Here is a 21624-nt window from a genome sequence, read left to right on the forward strand (position 1 = left end):
AACAGACTGCAGCTGGAAAGGTAGCAAATCTAGTACGAGAACACTGACCGAACCGGAAGAATCTCAACAGGGAGATGAACCTTTCAGACCACGTGAACCTCTCACATGACAACGCGGAATAATCTACAAAGGAAAATGGCGACATCGACTGGGCAAACCAGCGCCTCACATCACCAGCTCAACTATTGAAGCCAGCGTCACGTAAATACGATACATTATTTTCTGAATGAGCGATCGTTAGTGGCATATGTATTTACGTGAGAATAGCTTACCAGGTCCAATAGAGACCCATGTTCCTTAGTCTTCCTTCCAAAACCCCTTTCTCTTCTCTCTGAATCTATAGTGTTATAACCAAGCAGTTTTTTTTCTCCCATTGGAGTCGATCTTAGTCCTGTATTGACACTTTGTCCGTTTGATGGTTTGTCGGAGGGCGTAGCGAGATTTCTTATACGCGTTCGGATTAGTGTCTCATCCTTGAAAGCGGCAGCTCAAGCCTTTAACTCAGTGCGGTTGTTGCCTGTAATCCATGGCTTCTGGTTTGGATATGTACGGACGTACGGTCAATGTGGTGACAACATCTTCGATGCACTTGGAGCCAGTGACTCCTCAATGCTATCGGATGAATCCCAGAGCATATTCCAGTCTGTTCTAGCGAAACAGTCCTGTAGCTTAGCATCTGCTTCATTGGACTACTTCCATATTGAGCGCGTCACTGGTACTGGAATCAGGAGGATAGAGTTATAGTCAGATTTCCCAAATGGAGGATGAGGGAGAGCTTTGTATGCCTTTCTGTGTGTGGAGTAAAGGGGATATTTTCGCCTCTAGTTGCACAGGAGACATGCTGGTAGAAATGAGGCAAACTGATTTTAATTTTCCTGCATTAAAATCACCTGCAACTAGGAGTGACGCCTCTGCATGAGCATTTCATTTTCTTGTCTGCTTATGGCCCTATACAGCTCATTGAGTGCTATCTTAGTGCCAGTATCGGTTTGTGATGGTAAATGGACAACTATAAAAAATTATAGCTGAAAATTTGTAAATAGTTTGGTCTATAGCTTATCATGGGGCGGCAGGGTAGCCTAGGGTAGCCTAGTGGTTAGAGCGTTGGACTAGTAACCGGAAGGTTGCAAGTTCAAACCCCCGAGCTGACAAGGTACAAATATGTCGTTCTGCCCCTGAACAGGCAGTTAACCCACTGTTCCTAGGCCGTCATTGAAAATAAAAATTTGTTCTTAACTGACTTGCCTGGTTAAATAAAGTTAAAATAAAAATAAAAAAATAAATAAAAATTAGGTATTCTAACTCAGGCGAGCAGAAACCCGAGACTTCCTTAATATCAGAGATCGCACAACAGCTGTTGTTAACAAGAGACACACACCTCCCCTTTGAGTTTACCCAACGCAGACGTTCTGTCCTGCCAATGCATAGAAAAAACAACTAGATGTATGTTATCCATATTCTTGTTCAGCCTCTGAGAAACATAGGAGTTTACAGTTCTTCTGCTGGATCGCCTCCATTTGATTTATTTTTAATTTAACCTTTATTTAACTAGGGATGTCAGTTAAGAACAAAATGTTATTTACAATGATGGCCTACACCGGCCAAACCCAGATCACACTGGGCCAATTGTGCGCCATCCTATGGGACTTCCAATCACGGGCGGTTGTGATACAGCCTGTATTCGAACCAGGGTGTCTGTAGCGACACGTCTAGCACTGAGATGCAGTGCCTTAGACCGCTGCGCCACTCAGGAGCCTGAGTGCATGGTTGGCCCTGGTCAATCCCTGGATGGGACTCTAGATGTAGCTGGAAGTGAGGGAAAAACATGTGAAGGGAAAAACGTAAAAAATTATATAACATGTGAAACTTCACACGTGTCTGCAAACCACGTCTGACTTGTGAAAATGTAAATATGTTTGATATAAGGTCACACGTGTAAAGTTTTTTTGTGATTCCTGCATTCCTTTTTATCCAATCACATCAACCACTGTGTACTGAATTTGCTATAGCTGACAACATATTGTTGTTGTTATGTCATGTGGATGTTGTGGCTAATGGATCAGTCATTGAGGCATGATCAATTCAATGGAAGGATTATCACTTTACTCTGTTTCAGAATCAGATCTTATCCAAGGTTAGGATGAACAGTATTCTTCTGCCCGACATCCTCACACAGTATGTTGTGGAGAAGAAATTGTGAAAAGTGAATAGAAAATGATCAAATTGAATGTGGGGGCTGTTTGACACAGTGTTGATGGATTGCTATTCTCTGCGGCTGGTGGCCTTGACTCCAACATGCAAAACAAAACAATTCCCCTCCACTCTACACTATTTATGTGTGTGTTTGTGAATGTATGTGTGTGATTGTGTATGTGTGTGTGTGCAAGTGTGTGTGTATGTTCTTGGAGAACCCCCTGTGCCAGCAGCCACTGAGCCTGGTGGGAGTGATGTAGCATGGTTATTAATGCATGAGGATCCTCATACAGAGTATCTAAGGCTGATAACAGCTGGCAGAGTCAGAGGAGAGTCAGTGCTGTGTAATTAATTAAGCTTTAGGCCTCCGAAATTCATTTTGCACACACAAAACCATAGCCCATTGCACAATGCTGCTGCATGTACGTTTTCTATAAACATGCTGTATAAACCAATATCTACAAGCACTAAGTACATGTGGGTCTCGTGAATGGAATTATCAATGGAGTCCAAGAGAGAACATGTAGTATTTAGTGTTGTAAAATCCAATATCACACCAATGCTGAACATAATCAGGCATGTGCAAGGTGTTGTATCCAAATATGATTACTGCTCACACACAATAACTGAGAAAATGTGGCCCAGATCCAAAATCTCTGGTTTCTGAGCTGGTCATGGGTGCACCTCAGCCACACTGAGGTCCTAAACGATATCATAACCGCCATCGATAAGAGACAATACTGTGCAGTTGTATTCATCGACCTGGCCAAGCCTTTCAACTTTGTCAATCGCCACATTCTTATCGGCAGACTCAACAGCCTTGGTTTCTCAAATGACTGCCTCGCCTGGTTTACCAACTACTTCTCAGACAGAGTTTCAAATCGGATGGCCTGTTGTCCGGAGCTCTGGCAGTCTCTATTGAGGTGCCACAGGGTTCAATCCTCGGGCCGACTCTTTTCTCTGTATACATCAATGATGTCGCTCTTGCTGCTGGTGATTCTCTGATCCACCTCTACACAGACGACACCATTCTGTACACTTCTGGCCCTTCTTTGGACACTGTGTTAACTAACTTCCAGAAGAGCTTCAATGTCATACAACTCTCCTTCCGTGGCCTCCAACTGCTCTTAAATGCAAGTAAAACTAAATGCATGCTCTTCAACCAATTGCTGCCCACACCTGCCCGCCCGTCCAGCATCACTTCTCTGGACGGTTCTGACTTAGAATATGTGGACAACTACAAATACCTAGGTGTCTGGTTGGACTGTAAACTCTCCTTCCAGATTCACATTAAGCATCTAAAATCGGCCTCCCGGGTGGCGCAGTGGTACTGCAGCGCCAGCTGTGCCATCAGAGTCCCTGGGTTCGCGCCCAGGCTCTGTCGTAACCGGCCGCGACCGGGAGGTCCGTGGGGCGACGCACAATTGGCCTAGCGTCGTCCGGGTTAGGGAGGGCTTGGTCGGTAGGGATGTCCTTGTCTCATCGCGCACCAGCGACTCCTGTGGCGGGCCGGGCGCAGTGCGCGCTAACCAAGGTTGCCAGGTGCACGGTGTAGCCTCCGACACATTGGTGCGGCTGGCTTCCGGGTTGGATGCGCGCTGTGTTAAGAAGCAGTGCGGCTGGTTGGGTTGTGTATCGGAGGACGCATGACTTTCAACCTTCGTCTCTCCCGAGCCCGTACGGGAGTTGTAGCGATGAGACAAGATAGTAGCTACTACAACAATTGGATACCACGAAATTGGGGAGAAAAAGGGGTAAAAAAAAAAAAAAAAAAAAAATCTAGAATCGGCTTCCTATTTCGCAACAAGCATCCTTCACTCATGCTGCCAAACATAAAACGGACTATCCTAAAGATCCTTGACTTCAGCGATGTCATTTACAAAATAGCCTCCAACACTCTACTCAGCAAATTGGATGCAGTCTATCACAATCACACTGTATGCTCTCGTTGGCTGGCCCTCGCTTCATATTTGTCGCCATACCCACTGGCTCCATGTCATCTATAAGTCTTTGCTAGGTAAAGCCCCGCCTCAGCTCACTGGTCACCATAGCAGCACCCACCCGTAGCACGCGCTCCAGCAGGTATATTTCACTGGTCCCAAAAGCCAATTCCTCCTTCGGCCGTCTTTCCTTCCAGTTCTCTGCTGCCAATGACTGGAACGAACTTCAAAAATCACTGAAGCTGGAGACTCATATCTCCTTCACTAGCTTTAAGCACCAGCTGTCAGAGCAGCTCACAGATCACTGCACCTGTACATAGCCCATCTGTAAAAAGACCATCCAACTACCTCATCCCCATACTGTTATTTTATTTATTTTGCTCCTTTGCACCCCAGTATCTATACTTGCACACTCATCTTCTGCACATCTATCACTCCAGTGTTTAATTGATATATTGTAATTATTTCGCCACTATGGCCTATTTATTGCTTTACCTCCATTATCCTACCTAATTTGCACACACTGTATATAGACTTTTTCTATTGTATTATTGACTGTATGTTTGTTTATTACATGTGTAACTCTGTGTTGTTGTTTGTGTTGCACTGCTTGCTTTATCTTGGCCAAGTCGCAGTTGTAAAGGAGAAGTTGTTTTCAACTAGTCTACCTGGTTAAATAAAGGTGAAATAAAAAAATTTGAAAAATAATAATAATTACCACAAATACTGCTGTCATTGGAAAAAAATATTTGTTCTTAACTGACTTGCCTAGTTCAATCAAGGTTACATAAGTAATACAAATGTATTAAAATGTATCAGATGACATGGAAATACTACTTTATTGACTGGAAATTAGTCTAAGAAGGTACCTTTGCATAATGGCAGTGGTGTAAATACTTTGAAGTACTATTTAAGTAGTTTTTCTTAGTTTTGTGCTTTACTTCACTATTTATATTTTTGACAACCTTTACTTTTACTTCACTACATTACTACAGAAATTAATATACTTTTACTCCATAAATTGTCCCTGACACCCAAAAGTACTTGTTACATTCTGAATGCTTAGCAGCACAGGGAAATGGTTCAAATCACACACTTATCACATCCCTACTCCCTCTGATTTGACACATACAAAACACATACTTGAACTTTAGATACTTAAGTATATTATAGTAATTTGATTTACGTTTGATACTTAAGTATATTTAAAACCAAATACTTTTACTCATAGTATTTTACTGGGTGACTTTCACTTTTCTCAGCCTCCAGTATTTATGCTGCAATAGTTTGTGTCAGGGGGCTGTTATATCTGGAGTATTTCTCCTGTCTTATCTGGTGTCTGTATGCTCCCTCTAATTCTCTCTTTTTCTCTTTCTCTCTTCTCTCAGAGGACCTGAGCCCTAGGACCATGCCTCAGGACTACCTGGCCTGAAGTCTCCTTGCTGTCCCCAGTCCACCTGGTCATGCTGCTGCTCCAGTTTCAACTGTTCTGCCTGCGGCTATGAAACCCTGACCTGTTCACCGTACATGCTACCTTGTCCCGGACCTGCTGTTTTCGACTCTCTCTGCCGCACCTGCTGTCTCTAACTCTGAATGATCGGCTATGAAAAGCCAACTGACATTTACTCCTGACATGCTGACCTGTGCACCCTCTACAACCACTGTGATTATTATTATTTGACCCTGCTGGTCATCTATGAACGTTTGAACATCTTGGCAATGTACTGTTATAATCTCCACCCCTCAGAGCCTGGTTCCTCTCTAGGTTTCTTCCTAGGTTCCTGCCTTTCTAGGGAGTTGTTCCTAGCCACCGTGCTTCTACATCTGCATTGCTTGCTGTTTGGGGTTTTAGGCTGGGTTTCTGTACAGCACTTTGTGACATCGGCTGATGTAAAAAGGGCTTTATAAATACATTTGATTGATTTATTGATTCATTGACTTCAGTCATTTTCTATGAAGATATCTTTAATTTTACTCCAGTATGACAATTTAGTACTTTTTCCACCACTGCATAATGGAATTGTATGGAGAGTTGGTCCCCTGGGGTCACACTGTCATGTATGGAGAATATTGGGACAAAGTGGGCTTGGCAGGCACCAGATGTAGTAGACTCAGGCTGCATGCCACTTCCCATAGACACTGCAGGTAGGCTGGGATGAGACCTAGTGAAGGCATGGCTTCCTGGCTCAGAGGCAGACCTGGGTTCAAATAATATTGGATTTATTTTTTCAAATATTGTACCTGTGCTTGATTAACCTTTCCTGTTGGAATGCAAAGTCTCAAAAGTGTGAACCTATAACACCTGGCGCTCCATGCAGACTGAATCAAACGCTCAAAGTATATGACATATTTCAAATAGTATTTGAACCCAAGTCTCCTTAGAGGAGGTCTGAGGGGAGGATGAGCGACATGTAAGTCAAAAGAATGTTCCTGCAAGAGGCATTATATAAGGCTATTAAACTGTCACTGTCTAGAAGGATGCAACCTTTGTTTGCGACCGCTGAAAATCAATTTTTCATGTTTGTTTCTGGCGAGGAAGTAGCACTGTACTATGTCTCTCCTTTGTTAGAGAGCATGGGGAAATGTTTTTGCTCCTTTTTTTTCTCTCGCTCCTTTTGACAGAAAGATACACAATGAAAAACATGTAGCTTGCAAGCAACATTAAAATGGAATAGCCTACGTATAACCACTGCCCCTTACCTATATATTATATGTTGACGTGTGTGTCTGATTTCTATATCATTTGGGGTGTAATGTTTGGGTGTCTGTCAATTTAAGTACTTATTTGCACTGAGAATTCAAATGAACATACTGGGAGTCGAGAACACAAACCCGATGTTGATGTTTTTTCAGGGCAATTAGGAAAAAAACATTCAGCCGAGTGAAGTTCAAATCCAGTATTGTCTGAGTTCAAACCCTGCCAGTCATAGTGTAGGTGAGAGGGAGTTGATGAGTGAGACCACCTCAGGCTTCTGTGTCCTCCTAATTCCTATTTGTTGTCTCTCTGTGGACACCCAGTGCCGCTTCTAGCCTTTTGGGGGCCCCAAGCGAGATTTGGCCGGGGCTAGCAATTACCTAGCAATCCCCACAAAATGTAGCTGCCATGGGCTAATTGAGGGACTGACATAACAAGTGGAAAACTGCTGATGCACTACCAAATTTCGAAATTGCACCTCGTGTATTCTACTTTTCTAACTCTCAACAGTAAGTTGAGACCTTGACTGAGTTCCTTTTTTTGTGTGTGGGGGGTTGGGCCCCCCTAGAGTGTGTGGGGCCCTACACTCAGCGCCTAGTCTGCTTATAGGAAGAGGCGGCTCTGTTGACACCTTCAGATGGAACTGAGATTCAGGCCAAACACTCAATAGAATTCTTACCATTTAAAAACAAATCTTTCCTCCTATTTGAAGTTAGTACAAAATTACAATACAATCACTCCAGATTATTTTAAGATAGCATTATGTTTCCCTCTTCTCTATATGCATTACTCTTAAGTGCACACACACCACATGGGAAAATGGACTGTCTGACAGATAGCATTAAGCATTTAAAAGTCCCTGTCAACACACCCCTTTCATACACTTAAATACTATATAACCTTATCATTTATATAACCATATCACTACAGATTAATTGTAGGTGGCATTGCTTGTTTGTTTTGAGCAATATGGTTCAGTTTGTAAAGTAAGTTCAAACCATGGGTCAAAGCCTTATGTATGAGTTAAAGTGTATGAGTTCTAGAGATAATGTGTGATCAGAAAAACACAATAAAACTTTGTAACAGTGGCAAGAGTGCTTTACGTTTGAGTGCTCTAGTGTGTTTCCTGTGATCCCTGTTGGGGGTGGATGGTGGCATGTCAACTCAGGACCCTAAAAACAAAGCCGACGCCCCTTTTGCATGCACGACAACCACAATCTGTTCCTGCTGCTGTTCACGCTCATTGCACGGAATAAATAAGGCACCTTGTGAATCATGCAACCCGTAGCTCGCAAACTGCACTGTCCGTCTTCACCAGAGGAGCATAAAACAGCCCACAGCACGTCTGAGAGTGAAGCTCCGGCTGCTGCTGCATCCTATAAGTACAGCTGAAGGGTGGAGAGGAGTACACTACCTCCTCCTGATTCACTGGACATACATAATCAGCTATTCAGGAATCCTACCTCCAGCTAGAGTTAGTGCGTGCTGGGCCTGGGACACTGGAACCCTTGGGATGCTTTGTGTTGTTTTTGCAATACATTTAAAATTGGCTCAAGGCAATTATACACATAGACCTACCTTTGTTCAAGGCTTTCAAAATCAATGTCAGTTGTTTGGAATAAAGCGTTGTTCATGTTCATATTGGACCATGTGAGTTGCATTTAGCCGTAATCAGCATATTAAAACCTTTCATTGCACTATGCCTACCATTTATTCTGCTTAGAGAACCTGTTTACCTCTACAGCCCAACACTTTTCATTGGCAAGGAAAAAACTGATCTCCAGCCCCTTGTGATCTCAATTTCCTGTGGTAGTACCAGTCACTGAGAATTTAAGGCATGTCACCAGCTTCAATGATTGGCCCAACGGTCCACAGCCAATGTCCTTCCTGCCACCAATTCATGACCCGTCAACCCCAATACTGCTACCAATCCAACAGCCACACAACACACAACGCAGAACAAATGCCCTGATGTCACAGTCAATCCAGGCATCCCATTCTGCTCTCATAATACTGGCATCCCATTTATCCTGGCATGAGGACAAGACAAATTATGGTATTCAGGAATAACAAGGTTTTTACTCTTTCCCCTGATCCAGAAAATTAACGATTGTATGCTTTCTACAAGATTAACTAACCACTATTCATATTTTTGGTTGAATTTGAAATCTCTCTCAAATCCTTGTCGGAAATGTGTGTTTGTCGAGTGTATTGTCTTTACAGCTGTATGCCAACATCCCAAGTGATTGATTCTTCAGTGGGAGAATGTAATTATGGGCTGTACCATCACAAAGCTCCTAGAACAGCAGCACTGATGTCTCAGAGGAGATTTCATAAGGCCATTACTCGATAGCTGGGAATCTCGAGCTCAGAAAACATGTTCCCCTTCATTGTTGTTTAGAAATGTTTATGGGACAGACACACAACTGAAACATTCAGCATTACAGTGCTATATTAGTCCCATCTAATGTGTGTATCTATTTTTTTTAAAATTTTATTTCACCTTTATTTTTTAAACTATTTTTTATTTCACCTTTATTTAACCAGGTAGGCAAGTTGAGAACAAGTTCTCATTTACAATTGCGACCTGGCCAAGATAAAGCAAAGCAGTTCGACACATACAACAACACAGAGTTACACATGGAGTAAAACAAACATACATTCAATAATACAGTAGAAAAATAAGTCTATGCTCTATGCTCTGTATAGTTTTAAATGGTGCAGTGATTCGTTTTAAATGGCGCTCTGTATAGTTTTAAATGGCGCCCTGTTTAGTTTTAAATGGCGCCCTGTTTAGTTTTAAATGGTGCCGTGTTTAGTTTTAAATGGAGCTCTGTGTAGGTTTAAATGGCGCTCTGTTTAGGTTTAAATGGCGCCCTGTTTAGTTTTAAATGGCGCTCTGTGTAGGTTTAAATGGCACTCTGTGTAGGTTTAAATGGCGCCCTGTTTAGTTTTAAATGGCGCTCTGTGTAGGTTTAAATGGTGCCCTGTTTAGGTTTAAATGGCGCTCTGTGTAGGTTTAAATGGCGCTCTGTGTAGGTTTAAATGGTGCTCTGTGTAGGTTTAAATGGCGCCCTGTTTAGTTTTAAATGGCGCTCGTGTAGGTTTAAATGGCGCCCTGTTTAGTTTTAAATGGCGCTCTGTGTAGGTTTAAATGGCGCTCTGTGTAGGTTTAAATGGCGCTCTGTTTAGGTTTAAATGGCGCTCTGTGTAGGTTTAAATGGTGCTCTGTGTAGGTTTAAATGGCGCCCTGTTTAGTTTTAAATGGCGCTCGTGTAGGTTTAAATGGTGCTCTGTGTAGGTTTAAATGGCGCCCTGTTTAGTTTTAAATGGCGCTCTGTGTAGGTTTAAATGGCGCTCTGTGTAGGTTTAAATGGCGCTCTGTTTAGGTTTAAATGGCGCCCTGTTTAGTTTTAAATGGCGCTCTGTGTAGGTTTAAATGGCGCTCTGTTTAGGTTTAAATGGCGCCCTGTTTAGTTTTAAATGGCGCTCTGTGTAGGTTTAAATGGCGCCCTGTTTAGTTTTAAATGGCGCTCTGTGTAGGTTTAAATGGTGCTCTGTGTAGGTTTAAATGGTGCTCTGTGTAGGTTTAAATGGTGCTCTGTGTAGGTTTAAATGGTGCTCTGTGTAGGTTTAAATGGCGCTCTGTGTAGGTTTAAATGGCGCTCTGTGTAGGTTTAAATGGTGCTCTGTGTAGGTTTAAATGGTGCTCTGTGTAGGTTTAAATGGTGCTCTGTGTAGGTTTAAATGGTGCTCTGTGTAGGTTTAAATGGTGCTCTGTGTAGGTTTAAATGGCGATCTGTGTAGGTTTAAATGGTGCTCTGTGTAGGTTTAAATGGCGATCTGTGTAGGTTTAAATGGTGCTCTGTGTAGGTTTAAATGGTGCTCTGTGTAGGTTTAAATGGCGATCTGTGTAGGTTTAAATGGTGCTCTGTGTAGGTTTAAATGGCGCCCTGTTTAGTTTTAAATGGCGCTTGTGTAGGTTTAAATGGTGCTCTGTGTAGGTTTAAATGGCGCCCTGTTTAGTTTTAAATGGCGTTCTGTGTAGGTTTAAATGGCGCTCTGTGTAGGTTTAAATGGCGCTCTGTGTAGGTTTAAATGGCGCTCTGTTAAGTTTGAAATGGCGCTCTGTGTAGTTTTAAATGGTGCAGTGATTAGTTTTAAATGGCGCTCTGTGTATGTTTAAATGGCGCCCTGTTTAGTTTTAAATGGCGCTCTGTATAGTTTTAAATGGTGCAGTGATTCGTTTTAAATGGCGCTCTGTATAGTTTTAAATGGCGCCCTGTTTAGTTTTAAATGGTGCAGTGATTAGTTTTAAATGGCGCTCTGTGTAGGTTTAAATGGCGCTCTGTGTAGTTTTAAATGGCGCTCTGTTAAGTTTTAAATTGTGCTCTGTGTAGTTTTAAATGGCGATCTGTGTAGGTTTAAATGGCGCTCTGTGTAGGTTTAAATGGCGCCCTGTTTAGTTTTAAATGGCGCTCTGTGTAGGTTTAAATGGCACTCTGTGTAGGTTTAAATGGCACTCTGTGTAGGTTTAAATGGCGATCTGTGTAGGTTTAAATGGTGCTCTGTGTAGGTTTAAATGGTGCCGTGTTTAGTTTTAAATTGCGCTCTGTGTAGGTTTAAATGGCGCTCTGTTTAGGTTTAAATGGCGCCCTGTTTAGTTTTAAATGGCGCTCTGTGTAGGTTTAAATGGCGCTCTGTTTAGGTTTAAATGGCGCCCTGTTTAGTTTTAAATGGCGCTCTGTGTAGGTTTAAATGGCACTCTGTGTAGGTTTAAATGGCACTCTGTGTAGGTTTAAATGGCGCCCTGTTTAGTTTTAAATGGCGCTCTGTGTATGTTTAAATGGCGCCCTGTTTAGGTTTAAATGGCGCTCTGTGTAGGTTTAAATGGCGCTCTGTGTAGGTTTAAATGGCGCTCTGTAGGTTTAAATGGCGCCCTGTTTAGTTTTAAATGGCGCTCTGTGTAGGTTTAAATGGCACTCTGTGTAGGTTTAAATGGCGCCCTGTTTAGGTTTAAATGGCGCCCTGTTTAGGTTTAAATGGCGCCCTGTTTAGTTTTAAATGGCACTCTGTGTAGGTTTAAATGGCGCTCTGTGTAGGTTTAAATGGCGCCCTGTTTAGGTTTAAATGGCGCCCTGTTTAGTTTTAAATGGCGCTCTGTGTAGGTTTAAATGGCGCTCTGTTTAGGTTTAAATGGCGCTCTGTTAAGTTTGAAATGGCGCTCTGTGTAGTTTTAAATGGCGATCTGTGTATGTTTAAATGGCGCCCTGTTTAGTTTTCAATGGCGCTCTGTGTAGTTTTAAATGGTGCAGTGATTAGTTTTAAATGGCGCTCTGTGTATGTTTAAATGGCGCCCTGTTTAGTTTTAAATGGCGCTCTGTGTAGTTTTAAATGGCGCTCTGTGTAGTTTTAAATGGTGCAGTGATTAGTTTTAAATGGCGCTCTGTATAGTTTTAAATGGCGCCCTGTTTAGTTTTAAATGGTGCAGTGATTAGTTTTAAATGGCACCCTGTGTAGTTTTAAATGGTGCAGTGATTAGTTTTAAATGGCGCCCTGTTTAGTTTCAAATGGTGCAGTGATTAGTTTTAAATGGCACCCTGTGTAGTTTTAAATGGCGTTCTGTTTAGTTTTTACTCTCAAGGACTAGAGCTACGGTGCCTTGCAAAAGTATTCATCCCCCTTGGCGTTCTTCCTATTTTGTTGCATTACAACCTGTAAATTAAATGTATTTTTATTTGGATTGCATGTAATGGACATACACAAAATAGTCCAAATTGCTGAAGTGAAATGAAAAACAATAACTTGTTTAAAAATATATATATAAAAATAAAAAGCTAAAAAGTGGTGCGTGCATATGTATTCACCCCCTGTTCTGAAAGGCCCCAGAGTCTGCAACACCACTAAGCAAGGGGCACCATCAAGCAAGCGGCACCATGAAGACCAAGGAGCTCTCCAAACAGGTCCGGGACAAAGTTGTAGAGAAGTACAGATCAGGGTTGGGTTATAAAAAAATATCAGGAACTTTGAACATCCTACGGAGCACCATTAAATCCATTATAAAATAATCGAAAGAATATGGCACCACAACAACCCTGCCAAGAGAGGGCCACCCACCAAAACTCATGGACCAGGCAAGGAGGGCATTAATCAGAGAGGCAACAAAGAGACCAAAGATAATCCTGAAGGCGCTGCAAAGCTCCGTAGCGGAGATTTGAGTATCTGTCCATAGGACCGTTTTAAGCAGTACACTCCACAGAGCTGGACTTTACGGAAGAGTGGCCAGAAAAAAACATTGATTAGAGAAAAAATAAGCAAACACGTTTGGTGTTAGCCAAAAGGCATGTGGGAGACTCCCCAAACATATGGAAGAAGGTACTCTGGTCAAATTAGACTAAAATGTTGCTTTTTGGCCATCAAGGAAAACACTGGCGCAAACCCAACACCACCCATCACCACGAGAACACCATCCCCACAGTGAAGCATGGTGGTGGCAGCATCATGCTGTGGGGATGTTTTTCATCAGCAGGGACTGGGAAACTGGTCAGAATTGAAGGAATGATGGATGGTACTAAATACAGGAAAATTCTTGAGGGAAACCAGTTTCAGTCTTCCAGAGATTTGAGACTGGGACGGAGGTTCACCTTCCAGCAGGACAATGACCCTAAGCATACTGCTAAAGCAACACTTGAGTGGTTTAAGGGGAAACATTTAAATGTCTTGGAATGTCCTGGTCAAAGCCCAGACCGTAATCCAATTAAGAATCTGTGGTATGACTTAAAGATTGCTGTACACCAGCGGAACCTATCCAACTTGAAGGAGCTGGAGCAGTTTTGCCTTGAAGAATGGGCAAAAATCCCAGTGGCTAGATGTGCCAAGCTTATAGAGACATACCCCAAGAGACTTGCAGCTGTAATTGCTGCAAAAGACAGCTCGACAAAGTATTGACTTTGGGGTGGTGAATAGTTATGCACATTCAAGTTTTCCGTTTTTTTTGTCTTATTTCTTGCTAGTTTCACAAGAAAAAATATTTTGCATCTTCAAAGTGGTAGGCATGTTGTGTAAATCAAATGATACAAACCTCCAAAAAATGCATATTAATTCCAGGTTGTAAGGCAACAAATTAGGAAAAATACCAAGGGGGATGAATACCTTCGCAAGCCACTGTACTAACATGACATCCATGTTGGGTTACTCCTCCGTCATTGCTTTATGATTGGACCAGCTAGGCCAGTTAGCTGTTTTCAGTACCGGCACAATCAATATTTTCAGGAAAGCCTATGATCAGGGACGTCTAAACAACAAAGACTCACGAGAGAGCAGTAACTCCAATCAGGCTCACAGCTTTCTCCAAATAAATCTCACTAAAGTGGAGATTTGACATGGAAAAGAACAGAACCCAATAAGCATTTAGTCTACTGTATGTTGTGCTGACATTACATTCACCAAAGAAAAACATATAATTAACACACAAACAGTACTTTTAGTAGTCTAAAAATACAGTAGGAGGATGTACTGTATAAAACCTTTGAAATTGTGCATTCGAGGCTATATTGTGACAGTGTTTTTTGAACCTGTCATTATTGCTGCCTCAATAGCCTCTGTAGACATCAGGACACAAACATGGAATCTTCTAATACCCTGGGATTGGTTGGGCTGCATTTGTCCACATGTTATAATGCCCTGGCATTTGGTTGGGCTGCATTTGTCCACATGTTGTAATGCCCTGGCATTTGGTTGGGCTGCATTTGTCCACATGTTATTATACCCTGGGTTTTGGTTGGGCTGCATTTGTCCACATGTTATTATACCCTGGGTTTTGGTTGGGCTGCATTTGTCCACATGTTATAAGGCCCTGGGATTTGGTTGGGCTGCATTTGTCCACATGTTATTATACCCTGGGTTTTGGTTGGGCTGCATTTGTCCACATGTTATAAGGCCCTGGGATTTGGTTGGGCTGCATTTGTCCACATGTTATTATACCCTGGGTTTTGGTTGGGTTGCATTTGTCCACATGTTATTATACCCTGGGTTTTGGTTGGGCTGCATTTGTCCACATGTTATTATACCCTGGGTTTTGGTTGGGCTGCATTTGTCCACATGTTATTATACCCTGGAATATGTTTGGGCTGTATTTGTCCACATTTGATAGCACATACTATATTATACTCACGTGTGACTGAGCGATGAAACAAAGGTGGTGTAGCGAGAATTACTGTCCTGACACTGACATCAAATGTTGAATACAAGAAGCAGTTGACCTGCTTTACCACTACTAAGGCGTTGGAAATAGAACAGCCACTGAGGAGTGCTGCACGCTCAGTTAAAAGCACTGGCACAGCTCTCTTTGCAAAGCCTTGACAAGATTCACTATGTAGCTTTTGAATGATTCTCTCCTATGTATACTTCCATTCACAATATCCATAACTTAGGCTTCCTGAAAACAAAAGTACCGCTGGTCCAATTTCAATTCAGCACAATTTCATAGAGATTGTAATCACCCGAACCAAAAGGAGGAGAATCGTTTGTTGGTAAATTAACTCATATATCAGCATGAGAGTTATTGGGGCTGAGGTGGACCCAAGAGTAAATATTTCCGCCAGATCCTGCAAACTGTAGCTCAAAATGAATAAACACACAGTCTTGCCACTTTGGTTTGGACTTTTGAAGCAAACCCTCTGTACACAAAAGACAAATGTAACACAGTGCAATGTGCATGCTAGATAGCTAATGGGTGATTAGTCCTAGCTAATTAGCCTGTCATCCATTAGAAAATAATGGCTTTGTCAAAAGAAGCCCCCAGTGACACCACACACACCATAACCTTTTCTAAAGTGGTTAACAGGTTGAAGTTTATTGGGATGTCTTGTCCTGGAGGCAGAACGTAGCGACTTCAGCTAGATGGGCCAGCTGGAAAGTGAAAATTGGCTAAATTGTAAGAATGTATGACAACAGAAGTTCACTTTTTGGCCTTAATTTAAGGTCAGGGTTAGGTATTAGGGTTACCAATGTGGTTAAGGTTAAGGTTAGGGTTAAAGTTAGGGTTAAAATCAGATTGTATGACCACTCTGCAGAGCTGGCACGACTCCTACCGAAGGTGGCTCCCCTTCCTGTTCGGGTGGCGCTCGGCGGTCGTCGTCACCGGCCTACTGGCTGCCACTGATCTTTTCCTCCCCCTCCTTGTCTGTTTATTAGTTACACCTGTGTTTAATTAGGTTTATTGGTGGGGCTTTATTATCCAGCCGGCCCGCCTACTGGGTGTGCGGGATTATTCTCTGTGTACATTTTGTGCACGACTGTAGGCCATGGTTGTCCGTGTATGTGTGTATTTTCTGGACTGTTTAGTTCCCCGTGTTTTGGGGCATTTGTTTGGGTTGGCGTCGGTTTCACCTGTGTGGTGAATTAAAAGTATTGCTACCCTGAATTCTCTGTTTCCTGCGCCTGACTTCTTCCTCCACTACACTCCGGGCATTACAAGAGCTGCCTCCAGAACAAGATTCATGACGAAATACATTAACCTGCAAGAGGTTAGGGAAAGTTGTTCATTTTTTTCAGTGACTATTTACAAAGAACACACAAAGTTCTAAATAGAATATACGTATATTGCCCAAGCCCTCCTCCCTATCTTGTTTTGTTCCAGTAAATAACCATTACTCTGTACCGCAATTATCCATACAAAGGCTATAAAAAGGGACAAAACCTTTTGCAATGTTCCATTAGACCTACATTTACACAGCTCAAAAGTGGAACAAAGCAGAGGTAGAAGTGGAGGAGGGTGTTGTTGATGACTCACCAATCATGTGAATGGAAGTCCTTCCAGGCCGTGTCACATGGTGCGGCTGTAGCTGTATGGTCTCATAGAAGGTGGCCTGGCAGAGCTGGATGGCTGTCCCACTGACCCAGAGGACCAGGCAAAGCAGCCAGGACATGACAGCACACATCTGCTATAGCGGGGTGGGGGGGCACAGTCAAAGGTCATCATGTCACACACAGAAACACACACGCAAGCACAGATGCCCTCATGACCAAATGAAAGCACACACGCGCGCACGCACACACACACACAGAAACACACAGAAACACACAAAACCATGTCCTGGCACATTGACCCAATGAACTTCCACATAAACCTCATAATAAACAGTGTATCACTCAGCGTGATAATCAACTGCTCGTTTGTGATCTTTTAATTCCTGCCCTATTTTGTCCCTGAGCCACAGCGCAGCAGAAAATGTGGAATGGTCCCTGGAGACTTATTCCATGCAGCTGAGATTTCCCCTGACAGGCTGAATCCCCCTCTTCAACCTGACTATCTCTTCTTGCCTGCCTTTAAACCAAAATTAGAAATAAAAAATAAGATTTCTCTCCTGGTTCGCAGGCAGTTAGCTGCCATCTCTTTTCTATGGGTGTCTTTTGGATGTCACAAGGTTGTGAAAGTGATAGAACCATAATGGGAATCAACAATCATGTAATGTCTCTCACAAAGCTGTTTAGATAAGGGGCTTCAAGACACATGCAGATCCCAGGTTAAGGTTAGGGTTGGGTTGAGAATGATTCAATATTGTAAATAATTGCCTCTGTAAAAATATATTGACATCAACAAACGTGGTGATAGCATTACATTGTGATTGTATTCAACAGATTACAAAATTATTCATTTTTAGTGAAGCTTGTGAAAGAGAAAATAGCTTTTGGGCAGGTGCCTTTGTCATGTAGTACAATTTTTTATTAGATTCAGTTTCAGTGTTGTTTTTTTCTCAGTTATAATCTAAATAATCACCACTGTCAACATATCTTTACATCAACAAACTAGAGGTGTTGCCTGCAAGCAGTGTTTCGGTTCAACACATTACAAAATGTGCATTTTTGTCAGGGAGCATGTCAAAGGAAAATCTGCTTTTATCCAGGTGGCTTTAATAGGTAATGAGATTTTGTATTAGATTAGGTTTTAGATATTTTTTGGAATGTAGCCTACTGTGTCTGTGTGAAATTTGAGTAGAGTGTGCTTCCGCCTTGGATTGGCTTTCAATGATAGTGCTTCAGAGAAAAAATGTAGCTGGCCTTTTGTTATTCATTCCACAGATCCTACAGTATAGCTATAGGATCTTCATTTGAGCCAGTTTGCTACAGCAATAAAACCTTCCTGCAGTAACAGGAAATTGAATTATTATGTGGATTATAATTAATTAACATTTTTGTAGGGGTTGATACATTTTTCGTAACTGGCTGAAATGTCTAAATTCAAATTAAAAACTTCATAAGTCTTTTTAAACCTTAAATACATTAGAAGTGTTACATTTCCTACATTGCAGGAGAAACAACAGGGTGATCACATTAAGATCCTATCGTAGTTCAGCCTAGATATTACAGTCTCTGTTTTCCCTGTTTAAAGGACCTTACGTCTGTAAAAAGGTGGCATAGTCTGCAAAACACAGTACATGTATTTTCTTTCTAATGCACTATCGATGTTCTCATATGTGTTCATGTACAGTAAAGTACTGTACATAACATAATTGGCCCAGAAAATTTCCAAAAACTGTCAGTACATTTGATAGTTCAAACATTATGTGTTTCAACAGACTGGATGTAACCTTTGGAATAAATCAGCCTTGGAATAAAAGAGGAACATGAAATCCACAAGATTATGCAAACAGTAAATATTGTAAAAGAAATGTTACTACAAATTGCAAGCAAATGTATGTCATAAAAACAGAGCACAGTACTTTTAAGGAATTTGCTTAATGCATAACTACGTACAAACTCACTTAAATCTAAGTGATGCAGATTTTATGAAACGGTCTCCATATTTGTTCATGTAAAGTCCCTTGGGTACAGTTTTATTTATACTTCCATCGAAACACTTAAACATCTCTCCTCCTTTATACAGTAAATCTCCTACCTGAGTAAAGATCCTGGTAATCCTGGTAGAGTAAATAATTCTTCTATCACATTATCTTAAATCCATCCATCCCAAAGCTGATGTGAATCCCCCCACAACTTTATCCTTGATTTAGGTGTCGAGACTCCCAAACTCCTCTGACACTTCACGGCTTGCCCTTCTTCACTTTGTCTGAGGACGACCAACAATGAGCACAGAGACTGAAACAGATTTAGAGCCTTGCCATTTCCTCCTTTGAAATATCACTGTATTCCCTCGAGGAGACCCTGGCACTGACACAGAATAGATTTGCCTCTTTGCGTTTACAGGCACATACAGAGTGATCCTTAATTAACTGCTGTAGAATCTCCCCTCTCGCTCTCTCTTTCTCTCTTTCGCTTTCTCTCTCGCTCTGTCCGTCTGCGTCCTCCTCCCATTGACAGGCAGTCTCTGAGCACACGTTCTAGCTCTGTCCCCCTCAGCGAGCACTAAGTAATGACTGTTCCTCTACAGCCTGCCTGAGTGTAAAGACTATCAGGTCTTAAAGCAAGATTGCCCCAGTATCACACTGAAATGGCAAGGTACCTTATGGCCAGTCCTGATTATCAGCCTCTTACCATTGGAAATCAACACAGGTGGTCTCACATAGGAACACCCACTTTAGAACACCTATAGACACTTACATAGATTATATTTACCTAGTACATCTTACACACATTTTTTTATGCACTTCTCCCCACAGCAGAACATGGTAATATGACACGCAAGTGGGTGCAATCAAACCAGGCTACATTTCATGTAGGGCAATTCCATGCAAAGAGAGTGATGCTGAGACTCAGATTTTCACTTTAAAATGTATGTTAAAAAAAAGTAAAACAATGATTGAAAAGTTAAACAAACCATAAAACTCTATGCACATGGGCTACTTTTGACAATTTCCACTGAATATTTTACCAAAACACATTTACTTGAAGAACGGTGCAGATGCAACGTTGTGCTGTGCCGGTTTGTGCTGTTGTTGTGCCGTCATTTTGTCACCAAACTTTGCATCTGCATAGTTGGCTGTTTTGTTTAACTTTGTAATCATTGGTTTTTGTTTGGCATTCATTTTGTGAAAAATCTAAGTCTCAGTATCACTCTGTTACCATCTAATTGCCCTGTTCATTTCATATGCTTGATCCTCTTCATGGTGACTGCAGATAATATATATTCATAACCAAATCGCCACTCATTAGTAATAAGAAGTTTAAAGAAGAGAGCTGAAATCAACCTTCTGGTGAAGGATCATTAACCCTAGGCTGTTCATAAACTGGACGGCAGAGAGGGATATTCAAATAGTCAAGTTCATCAGTCAAGTGATGGTTTAATGGCTACCATAGGAAATAAGGGAGAGGTAAGTGCCATTACAAGGAGTAAGTCAGCCCTGATCAGTATGTGTGGAAGACAATGAGGCTGAGAGAGGATGTCCTCCCTCCTCTATACCCACGGTATGACTGAAAGCCAGCTCCACTCCTCCACTGCATTGTTTCGAATCTTTATCACTGGTATACAGAACACGCCCCCGGCCCTGAAATCACACTGCTCTAAAAGTGTTGAAAACATTTTCGGCTTGATTGGAAAGGTGAGGTTCATTCCCATGGAGGCCAAGGAGTGAATAAAAACATGGAGCAAGAGGAGAAAGTGTGACACACTCCTCTCAGGGGTTATGGGCATAATGTCACTTTGAATGAGCGTCTCTGCTGCGAGGCTATGTAATAATCAACACTCTGATGGGGATGGAGGAGACACGATGTGAAGAAGAGGATAACAGAGAAACAAACAGAGACAACTTAAATATCTTGGAGCAGAATCAGAGTTAGACAATCATTCCAAGCCTCAGACATCTTCAGCATGCAGCCCACAACAGGGCTGTTTTAACATTGAATGAATGAGATTTGTCTTTGACAGCGTTAGGAGCGAGCGATATGCTTCAAAGCTCCATTGGATTAAGCTACTTTGTCAAAGCAGTGCAAAAATGCAAGGATCTCATTGAAAAACAATAAGTCCTGGCATCAACCAAGCACACGTTAAGTTTCTGCACATCTGAATGCTCAGTCTCCAGGCTAGTAAATTCTCTAGTCTCCGAGGGGCTATTATTTTTCTTTATTGTGACTATATGACTTATATGACTATATCTTTATGACATACAGGTAACTTCCAAAATAAAGGAAACACCAACATAAAATGCCAGAACAGCTTAAATGCATCTTGGCATATATTTTACAAGGGTCTGGAACTCTATTGGAGGGATGTGACACCCCTCTTCCATAATTTGGGGGTGGTAAACAGTCTCAGGCACCGCTGCAGAATTTCTCATAAGTGTTGAATTGGGTTGAGATGTGGTGACTGAGACACACACACACACATTTTAAACCCCCTATGCGCCTATGAGACCCCTCTTGCAAAGTCACTGAGATCTCTTCTTCTAGCCATGATAGCCAAAATAATGGGCAACTGGACATTTTTATACATGCCCTTAAGCATTATGGGATGTTAATTGCTTAATTAACTCAGGAACCACACCTGTGTGGAAACACCTGCTTTAATTATACTTTGTGTCCCTCATTTACTCAAGTGTTTCTATTATTTTGGCAGTTAGCTCTATCTCAAAACCTCTCAGTGAGATGGTGGCAGTAATGCACGTGGGTCTAAAGTGAACAGTGCATATACAGTGATGCAATTGTGAGCTGCAGGAATGTCTACTGCTGTCGTGAGTGACCAAAATTCTGAAAGGTTTTGGTGTTCCAAAAACCGCACATGACATTTGGAAATGATATTAATGCTGACATTGACATTTACTCCTGAAGGCTCATTGTTTAAAGACTTCATGGAGTGTGTCAAAATTCTTAATTATACCAGTATTGTAGTTCATTAGAACA

At 41.9% G+C, this 21624-nt stretch overlaps 1 protein-coding gene across 1 annotated transcript in view; it reads right to left on the reverse strand.

The window, feature by feature from the left end:
* LOC139417312 (chemokine-like protein TAFA-1) overlaps window positions 1-19079 on the reverse strand; it is a 46597-nt gene extending 27518 nt beyond the window's left edge. The window contains exons 1-2 of the mRNA XM_071166578.1: window positions 18728-19079; window positions 16622-16772 (exon numbers count right to left, since the gene is read on the reverse strand). Coding sequence (XP_071022679.1) covers window positions 16622-16769 — 148 coding nt within the window. The 5' untranslated portion in view covers window positions 16770-16772; window positions 18728-19079. The remainder of the gene's footprint in view (window positions 1-16621; window positions 16773-18727) is intronic.
* Between the last annotated feature and the right edge of the window lie 2545 nt (window positions 19080-21624).

Source organism: Oncorhynchus clarkii, chromosome 9 (genome assembly GCF_045791955.1).
Source record: "Oncorhynchus clarkii lewisi isolate Uvic-CL-2024 chromosome 9, UVic_Ocla_1.0, whole genome shotgun sequence".
Classification (NCBI taxonomy): Eukaryota; Metazoa; Chordata; class Actinopteri; order Salmoniformes; family Salmonidae; genus Oncorhynchus; species Oncorhynchus clarkii.